The following is a 10,929-nucleotide window of genomic DNA, read 5'->3' as shown; positions in this document are numbered from 1 at the left end:
TAATCGGTATGAAAAAAAAAGCGTGAACCGTAAAATTTGAATTGTAAATCGTATATGTTTTAGAGAACTTGTGATTCAACAGTTTGAATCATGTAGATAATAAACCGAATGAAGTAGTACGATTTTAATCGTAAATCATTCCATGTTAATGACATCATTAATTTAGATGATAATAGTAAATAGAGAATTAAGAAGAATGATAACACAAGTCCAGACTTATTTGGAAGATGATGGAATTTATTTTAGAATCATAAGTTATTTTAGCATCATTCATAATTTATTTAATTAGGAATAATTTAATAGTAGTAAGTAAAGTAATTGAACTTCACTTGGTTGCAGTTTGCAGGCAGACTCCAATAATATATCACTGTTTCTCCTTGGGCGGCGGTGAGTTGCTCTTGCCGGTGGTGTGGTGAACGACGGCGCTTGAAAAATTAGCAGACAGCTCGGAGTAAAGAGAAACGACCTTGTTAATATTACCGTTTATCTCTTGAATCAATCCCACGTTTTTCACTATATTCTCGTGAATTTTCGACTGGTGGTTCTCGTTGACTTTCTGGATCAGCACCCGGTTCCGGTCCAGCACCGTTTGAACTCGCCGGAAATTCTCTGTGAACGCCTCCCATACCCCCGGATGATCTCCGCCTTCCTGGAAACTCTGCTCGCCGCCGTCGATTTCATTGTGTTCAGGAACGGGGAGGAGAGGGAGAGTGGTGGCGGTAGTGGTGGTGGTGGTGGTGAGAGAGTTTGAGTTGAGGGAGAGGCGGCGTTTGTTGGAGGTGTAATTGTCCATGCTTTATTCAGAGGGCGGTGGACCGGTGGTATGGAGTATTGATAATGCAGTGTGGGCTTTGCTTTATCTCGCTGAGCAGATTAGGCCGGTGACTCACGTAGTACTTCTTCTACGCGCTTCCGTAGAACGTGGTTCAACAACAACTCACACGCGGTGAGAAAATAAAATGAAGTTTCTTTCTTTTTCTTTTTTTCCCTCGACCCGTGTGATGCATGAGATTGAAGTTAAATTAATATAAAGTAAAGTTGAATTTCAATAACAAATTGAAGTTTAAATTCATTTTGATACTTTGCTATATATATTGATGATAACTACCCATGTATAAACTTTTTTTGCCATATTTATTAATTTAACTTTATATTTTTGATGTAATATGGTTGTATATCTATCTTATCTCATTTAATGTTGAAATTTGACGAATCTTCTTATTTATCACCCATAACAGACCTCGGTAAATTTACTGTAAATCAATAATGTCATTAAATCTCAAGAGTTTATTAGAGAAACTCCAACCCATTGTTATCAAATGGGGTTATCAAATATTCATTTGATAATCATGATTATACTTTGATATCTCTATACAACTAGTGAATTCCAACCACAAGTATCAGAAAACAATTATCAAACAAATTTATGATTATTTATATATTATTTAATTTTTAAATCCATTTTAAATAACCATACAAACTGATTTTTCTAGTAAACTATCCTCAAAATCAATATTAATCAAGTTTTTATCTTTTCAAAACCGAAAAAAAATATTATACATGCATAGTGATTCTTTTTTTTCCTTTTTTTTTCCGTGGAACATTGTTGAAGCTCTAGAGAAAAAAAAAAGGGGGTTTTGTGCATAAGTCCCCAACCAAGCATGTTTATTATTCTAGGTTTAGGGGCTATATCTCTTTCACAAATAAGCCCATCTCTTTAATATTTATTATAAATAAAGTAAACACTCATGTATATCCCAATATTACCCCAACCATTTATACCCAATTCTTAATTGTAACCCCAATTTAATCAATTTTGTCCACAAAAATCCAATTTTGACCACAAAAATTCAATTTTAACTTTTTCTTGGAGCATACTTTAATATGCTCCAATTTCATCATTTAACTTAATTTAATCTCAATTTGACCCCAAATTTCACAAATTATTCAATTTTGACCCAAAATTTTTATTATTCACAAACATTTTTGTTTTTGAAAAAAAAATATTTTTGCCGCCGGATTCCGCATTGACCGGCGGTCAACGCCGGTCTCCGGCGTTGACTTTTCAAAAAAAAAAATTCTTTCGAATTTTTTCGCCGGTTTCCGGCGGTCTTCGGCATTGACTTTTTTTAGTGTTTTTTTAAAATTTTTTTTTTTGGTTTTTTTTTTACGTCCGCCGCTAAACGTTGACCGTAATTGTGCTGTCACTGACAGTAAATTAACGTAATTGTACTGTCGTTGACAATACGTTTATGTAATTGTGCTGCCGTTAACAGTAAATTAATGTAATATTATTATTTTTTATTTTTTGTTGTTTTTTTTTTATTTTGTTTGATTTGTTGACAAGTCAATGTAATTATATTACTGTCGTTGACAGTAAAATAACTGTAAACACAATAATATTACTGTCAACAACATCAATATAATTATTTTTTTTGGGTTTTTCGTTTTGTTTGAGTTATTCACGGAGTAACGTAATAATATTACTGTGTATTATTGTAATATTACTGTAAACACAATAATATTACTGTGGTTGACGGTAATATTACTGTTGTTATAGTAATATTGTTGTCAACCACATCAATATAATTATTTTGTTTGGATTTTTTGTTTGTTTGTGTTATTCATGGAGTAACGTAATAATTTTACTCTATTATTGTATATTACTGTGGTTGACGGTAATATTATGTTGTTATAGTAATATTACTGTCACTCACAGTAATATTAATTCTTTTGGTTTCTTATTATGTTTACATTTGTTGAACGATCAACATAGTAATATTACTCTATTACACAATAATAATGAGTTTTGTTGTGTTAATATTTGTTAGAGTAGGTGACCAACAAGCCAACATGTGGCTGTGGTTTTTCGTATTTATTATTGTAATAAACGAACCTTTATTCGTATTAATGATAAAACACCTTGGCATTCTATATCTTTGTCCCTTTGTCACAAGCATAGATATAGTCCTTACAGTTATTACAAGTACTAGTAATTGATCGTTAGGATCGTGAGATATTTACTTAAGTATTATAACTGTTAAACGTGTTCCTAGTCGAAGGGTTACGCCACTAATGAGGATATCGGCCTTTCCCATTAAGACTAGCACTTAGTGTATGTGTACTGCATCTCATCAGTAAACGGTATTGTGATATCGGCATGCATAAGTGGGTGCTCGTAAGTTGACGAGTTCACTGAACTCCCTCACCCTAGAAATCTCTAAGTGGTTCCCAATAATCGAGTAGAGATATCTATGGTATAGTTGTACACCATTAGTCCTTATGACCTAGACATCACCGTGACTTCACTAGAGGACCAGCTGTATCGTGACCTGGCCCTGAGTTCCACCGAGGACCATCCCAAGGGCCAGTGTTCGTGCAGTCCGAAATCTAGTGGGAGGTCTGTGCATTGTAGTCGGGGATTCGATCGCTAGAATAGTCTTGGATTCCTGTGTGTTCTGAAAGTTTGTAATCATTCTAAGTCTCTGGCCAGAGTTGACTAAGTGATGATTAGAGAATTCGATTCTCTAAGTCATGCACGTGACGATTACAACACTTGGAACGATCGCACCGTCATCGAACATATAAAGAGGTCTCGATGAACCAATGCTTCTAGTTCGATCGGGACATATGTATCGAAGGGACCGTACTGTACGTTAACTATATCTGAAGGTTCTTGCAGGCACTTCATTTGTATCTAGGGAATCATGACGCGTAGTTGCTAGACGCCAATCTTGATTCGTTGGGTGATAAAGGTGAAACGAGTTTCATCTTAATCGTAACTCTAAGGGGACGAGTTTTGACCACAAAGGGTTGTGGGCCCACGGCTAGCTTACACCTGAACCATCGAGGGTCACACTGCTCGTGTACATGAGATCTTTGAATAAACGGTCAGAGATAAAATAGTTTATCTTTGCATGATTGGAAGTCAATATGATTGGATCCAACATTCGTAATTTGGAATTATGAATGAGAATAAGAAAAGGAAAAGAATAGGCGAACGTGTTAGTAAACTTTCTAAATCGGGAAGTTTCCAAATTTAGAAAGTGCACTGAACTAGGGTTTCCACTTTTGGAAAGTTGGAAAATGAGAGTTGACACTCGTAATGACGAGGATATTATAATGATTCCGAAAATGTAATTGTTGCAATTTTCCGATCATTGAATTGAGAGAGACGAGCGAGTAAAAGAACTAACGAGCTTAAGATGTTGGGCCCGGTCCAACTTAAGCCCGTTAGGGTTTTATGCAAGACATATAAATACTTGATTTATAGGTCTTGCACACAGACAACTAAGAGAACACACGTTCATAACCCTAGCCGCTGCCTCTCTCGATCAGCCACCCTCTCCCACGGCCACCACCACCGCGCCGTCGCCGGAAATTCGGCGGAATCGGCCACCCGTTGGCCGATCTCTTTCGGTATTCCCTTCCTTCTTTCTTTTCTTCCGTTATTCTGACTATTACGTGTCTAGTGCCACGTGTTTAGTAGATCGAAGTATAAAAGGTGAAATCCAAGAGGAGGAAGATCGAAGAATCGAAGATGCGAGAAGGCAATTCCGAAAAACTGCTCTCGGATTTTCTGCGCTGCCCACCGAGAAAATTCGCCATAAATCAACCGGTCATCCGATGGACGTGAAATTTTGACAGCAGCTTCAAGACTCATAAATCTACCATCTTCCAGAAGGAATTGTTCATCCAGTAAATACGCATGGAGATACTGAAGTCGGAGCAAGGCTGTAATTTCAGATCAGCAAACAGGTTGGATCAATAGGAGTGGGAAGAGCAGCTAGCCATCTTCTCTGCGCGTGAATCACATGCGCCGCCGTAGCTCGGATCATTGCCGTTGCTGCCCCGGATTGCACGGATTGGTTTCCGTGGCAATCTAGCTTTGCTTAGTGCGCCTACCTCACGCTCCAAGAGGTAATGTTTCGAATCTATTGTCATTCGATTCGGTTACGTTTAAATTAATATATGCATGTTCGTTTTAATAAGAAACTTGTATAATTTTATGTGACTACATGAAATTGGTTTTATTATTGCGAGCATGATTATTTGATTTAAACGCGAGCATGCTAATTGATTTAATTTCGATTAAGTAATTAAGCATGTTGTTGTTTTAATTTCGCTGGAAGCGCAAAGGTACGCAATTAATTGTTTTTAATTTGTCGGGCATGTGCTTATGTGCTTTAAAGTCGTTTAAATCGCATTAAAATTTTTGTTTTCCGCTGCGTACATGTGCCCGAAACCCAACAGTGGTATCAGAGCTCGTTGTGCAATTAATTGCGTTGTATAATATGCTATGATTTTATGCATGTTCGATTTATTAAAGTAGTGATTGTTGTATTATGTAATTGGGGGTTTTCGTAAGTTTAAAATATTTTTGAAATATTGTTTAGAATTTTTCCAGCTTTCAAATTGTTTAAAATTGGAAAATCGGATCTGAAATTGTTTTTAAAACGTCGGTTTTTGTTTAATTGGATCGAACCGGTCGAACCGGCCGGTTCGATGGTTGTGTGCGATTTAGTTGACCGAATCCACGTGGATTCGGGTCAGTCAGACCGGTTCCCGGTCCGACTGACCCGGCCCACTGATTTGGGTCAGCTGGACCGGACAAAACCGGACCGCTTCGGTCCGAACCGGTCGGACCGGTTGGGCCGAACTGGTTCACTGAAAAAAAAAATAAAAAATAAAATAAAAAATTCATTTCAGATTTCTAAAATTAAACTTAAAAAAATTGATTTTAATTTTTGGAAAATTATTTTCAATTAATCCCAATTAGATAATTGGATCAACAATCATCTATTTTAGTAAATAGGTGTTAGATTAATTAAATTGATTTAAATTGTTAAATTGATTTCAATTAATAGAACACATATATAATATTGATTATAGTTCAACTTAATTATTAGTACCTCAACATTATTTGAATGATTTATGCTAGTTGAGGTTCTATAATTATTTTGAAAAACCCGATAATTAATTAATGTAATTAATTATATAATTAGGTCATATGTTCCTCTTAGGACACCAACCCTCATTAGGAGAGTTGGTACCTAGCCTTTACCAATAGGGTAACGGTCTAGGGTTTGAGTCCCCCCCTCCCCTACTTCCCCTTGTAATGGACTTGAATTTACTCAAAAAAAAAATGTTCCTCTTAGGACAATATGCGTTTCCATATACCTTTAGAGAACATAGATGTAGGAATCACATAGACCAATCCAAAACCTTCTGATGAGATAAAACATTATAATAAAAATCCCTCATTCTTAATTTAATTAAGAATCATTTCAAGCTATAAAGAAAAACCCAATCTGTTGAGTTATTTCTTTCCTTCTGCCAACGGTTGGATTATGTGTAGCCCTTTACCGTGGTCGGCTAGATTAACTAGGGACTGCATTAGTTTGGCATAATCAAGTTCTATGAGCATCTTTGATTGGTAGGTTAGACTTGACACACGACGATTTTGATATTCGCGAGATTAACTTAGGTCATTATCAAGTGTGAGGAAAATTAATTTAGGGTCATATTGTGGATATGATTGATTGTGATCTACCTTTGGGCAAATATAATCGGGCTAGATTAACTACGGGTTATATTTGTCTATTGGACCTAAAGCCCATTAAGAAAAATCAGTTTTCTCGTTTGTCTACTAGAGGGAAGTGGAACTCGATAAAATTAGTGGGAGAACAATTAAATAACATAAGGCCAAACATTTAATTGTAACAATCATTTAACGCGAATCTCTAATAATCCTCTTCCCTATACCTCTCAGATAATCATGTCTAAGAATCCCATAATGTCAATCATCGACAATAAACTCAATGGCCCTAATTACCTAGATTGGTTGCGTAGTCTTAAGCTTGTGCTAACTGTTGAGGGGCGTCTCTATGTTTTGAACGAGAGACTTCCCGCCACTATACCTGCCACAGCGACTGATGCTGAAAAGGAAACTTATGAAGTTTGGAAGAAAGATGACACTCAAGCTAGGTGCTATATGATAGCCGCCATGGAGCCCGCACTTGCGAGGAAATATGAGTCTCACATGCATGCTTTCGATATAAAGGCTCATCTCGATAGCATGTATAGTGAGAATATTAGGGCATCGAGGTACATTGCTACAAAGGAGTTGATCACAGCGAGACTGCGCGAAGGGACTTCGGTCCACGAGCACTGTCTCAAAATGATCACCCTCCTTGAAAAGCTAGTGAATCTCGATGTCACCCTCCCTGCCGAGCTCTCGTTGGATTTGATCCTGTTGTCTCTTCCTAGTTCCTATGAATCGTTCATAGTGAACTTCAACATGAACAAACTAGATCCTCCCTTGGATGAGTTAATGAACATGTTGGTCAGCTTCGAGTCCACCATTAAGAAAGAGAAGTCTGTTCTCATTGCTGCTACTTCTGGAAAGAAGAGTTCTTTCCAAAAGAAGAGAAATGAAAGAGTTCCCTTTCCAAACAGCAAGTTCGAAGTGGGTGAAGGTAGTGGGGGCCCCTAAGGCGAAATTCAGCAAAACGTAAGGAGATAGGTCAAAACCCCGCACAACTTTGGCACGCTAGACTAGGTCATGTCTCTTTAAGAAGGATGAACGATTTTGTCAGTGAAGGATTGTTCTCTTTGGAGGACGTGAAATCACTAAAAACTTCTGAATCTTGCCTTAAAGGGAAAATGACCAAGTCACCCTACTAAAGGGAAAATGGAACGAGCCGAGGGTCTTTTGGATTTGATCCATACAGACGTATGTGGTCCACTAAGTGTTAGTGCGAAGGGTGGATATAACTACTTCGCTACCTTTACCGACGATTATTCTAGGTATGGGTATGTGTACTTGATGAAGTACAAGTCTGAAACATTTGAAAAGTTCAAGGATTTTAGACACGAAGTGGAAAAGCAACTCGGACGAAGTATTAAGAAACTACGATCCGATCGTGGTGGAGAATACTTGAGCATCGAGTTCATTGACTATCTAAAAGAGAATGGGATAAAATCCCAATGGACTCCACCGGGAACTCCCCAACTTAATGGAGTCTCCGAACGTCGGAATCGAACTTTATTAGATATGGTTCGATTAATGATGGGGTTCACAAACTTACCGGCATACTTGTGGGGTCATGCACTTCGTACTGCCGCGTATTTGCTGAATAGAGTTAACACCAAAGCAGTTAAATCCACACCTTATGAACTTTGGCATTCCCGGAAACCCAACTACAAACATATTAGGATATGGGGTTGTCCCGCTTATGTGAAGCGATTAGTGGGAGATAAGTTGGATAGTAAATCCGACTTGTGCTATTTTGTGGGGTATCCCAAAGACTCGATGGGATACGAGTTCTACTATGTCAAAGAAGCAAAGACGTTTGTTTCGAGAAATGCCACCTTTTTGGAAAGGGAGTTTCTATCCGATAGAAAGGGCAGCATGATAGAACTTCAAGTAGTTCAAGAACCACAAAATGAAGTTCAAACGCAAGAACAAGCAATCGAACCAATACAACAAACCACTAATATACCTCCTGAACCTACGGTACGTAGATCCAAAAGAGTTCGGAAAATGCCGGATAGGTTATTCCTCCTCGAAAATGATGAAGATCATGTTGATCTTGGACAAGATCCAAGAACATACAATGAGGCCGTATCGGATGCGGACATGGGACATTGGCTAACTGCCATGAAATCTGAAATGGACTCCATGTACTCCAACAAGGTATAGACCTTGGTAGATCCACCCAAAGGAATTGTTCCTATAGGTTGCAAGTGGATCTATAAGAAGAAAATTGGAGTGGATGGAAAGGTATCGACCTATAAAGCTAGATTGGTAGCAAAAGGATACACTCAAAGGCAAGGTGTTGACTATGAGGAAACCTTTTCGCCAGTCGCGATGCTGAAGTCCATTAGGATTTTGCTGGCCATAGCTGCTTGGTACGACTACGAGATATGGCAAATGGATGTGAAGACCGCCTTCCTTAATGGAGATATTGAGGAAGAAATTTACATGGCGCAGCCGGAAGGCTTCATATCTTCTGGAAGTGAGCAAAAGGTTTGCAAGCTCCAGCGGTCCATTTATGGATTGAAGCAAGCATCCCGTAGTTGGAACATTAGGTTAGACTCAACTATCAAAGAGTTTGATTTTGAGAAGAATCCGGAGGAACCTTGTGTATACAAGAAGGTTAGTGGGAGGGCAGTGATATTTTTAGTGCTTTACGTTGATGACATTCTACTCATTGGGAATGACGTAGGAATGCTGCAACAAACGAAAGCATGGTTGTCCACACGTTTCTCAATGAAGGATTTGGGAGAAGCATCTTACGTATTGGGAATACGCATCTATAGAGATAGAGCAAGGAAGATGCTTGGCTTATCCCAAAGCCTGTACATAGACACCGTTATGAAACGGTTTAGCTTGGAAGAATCCAAGTAGGGATTCTTGCCAATGTCCCATGGGGTTCGTCTCTCGAAATCTATGTGTCCGCAAACACCTAGTGAAATCGAGGAGATGAAAAGGACGTCTTATGCTTCTGCCATAGGAAGCATAATGTATGGCATGCTATGTACGAGACCCGATATTGCGTATGCTGTGAGTGTCACAAGCAGATATCAGTCTAACCCCGGCCCGGCTCACTGGAAAGCCGTGAAAGATATTCTCAAGTACTTGCGAAGGACTAAGGATATATTTTTGGTCTATGGGGGTGCCGAGTTGAAATTAGAGGGTTTTACCGACTCTAGTTTTCAATCGGACGTGGACGACTCAAAGTCGAATTCTGGATTTATATTCACGCTTACTGGTGGTGCCGTGTGTTGGAAGAGTTCCAAGCAAAACACGACGGCCGATTCCACTACCGAAGCAGAATACATTGCAGCGTTCGAAGCTGCAAAAGATGGGACTTGGATAAGGATGTTCATCCAAGAGTTGGGTGTCGTTCCTTGTGCTAGTGATCCAGTACCGTTGTACTGTGATAACACCAGAGCCTTGGCGCAAGCTAGGGAGCCGAGATCTCATCAGAAGTCGAAGCATATTCTGAGAAAGTATCACGTGATCCGAGAGATCATTGATAGAGGTGAAGTTAAGGTAGAACGAGTCACCTCGGAAGAGAACGTTACAGACCCCTTCACGAAGCCTTTACCGAGATCGGTCCATGAGAAACATCGAGAGTCGATGGGATTGCGATTTATGGGTAGTTGGCTTTAGGTCAAGTGGGAGATTGTTAGAGTAGGTGACCAACAAGCCAACATGTGGCTGTGGTTTTTCGTATTTATTATTGTAATAAACGAACCTTTATTCGTATTAATGATAAAACACCTTGGCATTCTATATCTTTGTCCCTTTGTCACAAGCATAGATATAGTCCTTACAGTTATTACAAGTACTAGTAATTGATCGTTAGGATCGTGAGATATTTACTTAAGTATTATAACTGTTAAACGTGTTCCTAGTCGAAGGGTTACGCCACTAATGAGGATATCGGCCTTTCCCATTAAGACTAGCACTTAGTGTATGTGTACTGCATCTCATCAGTAAACGGTATTGTGATATCGGCATGCATAAGTGGGTGCTCGTAAGTTGACGAGTTCACTTAACTCCCTCACCCTAGAAATCTCTAAGTGGTTCCCAATAATCGAGTAGAGATATCTATGGTATAGTTGTACACCATTAGTCCTTATGACCTAGACATCACTGTGACTTCACTAGAGGACCAGCTGTATCGTGACCTGTCCCTGAGTTCCACCGAGGACCATCCCAAGGGCCAGTGTTCGTGCAGTCCGAAATCTAGTGGGAGGTCTGTGCATTGTAGTCGGGGATTCGATCGCTAGAATAGTCTTGGATGTCCTGTGTGTTCTGAAAGTTTGTAATCATTCTAAGTCTCTGGCCAGAGCTGACTAAGTGATGATTAGAGAATTCGATTCTCTAAGTCATGCACGTGACGATTACAACACTTG

At 38.9% G+C, this 10,929-nt stretch overlaps 1 protein-coding gene across 1 annotated transcript; it reads right to left on the bottom strand.

Annotated features, from left to right (window-relative positions):
• Nucleotides 1–201: 201 nt before the first annotated feature.
• ELF4 (EARLY FLOWERING-like protein (DUF1313)) lies at nucleotides 202–868 on the bottom strand. Its single transcript, XM_088819835.1, has one exon. It carries the CDS (start codon nucleotides 791–793, stop codon nucleotides 365–367), a length of 429 nt encoding a protein of 142 aa, XP_088675961.1. The 5' UTR covers nucleotides 794–868; the 3' UTR covers nucleotides 202–364.
• Nucleotides 869–10,929: the final 10,061 nt, after the last annotated feature.

Source organism: Erythranthe guttata, chromosome 6 (assembly GCF_056151865.1).
Source record: "Erythranthe guttata isolate IM_541 chromosome 6, IM_541, whole genome shotgun sequence".
Lineage (NCBI taxonomy): Eukaryota > Viridiplantae > Streptophyta > Magnoliopsida > Lamiales > Phrymaceae > Erythranthe > Erythranthe guttata.
This window is presented reverse-complemented; position numbering and strand designations above follow the sequence as displayed.

Excerpts from the sequence above, each read along its gene's own strand:
- ELF4 (XM_088819835.1), bottom strand. The coding sequence starts at position 793 with ATGGACAATTACACCTCCAACAAACGCCGCCTCTCCCTCAACTCAAAC.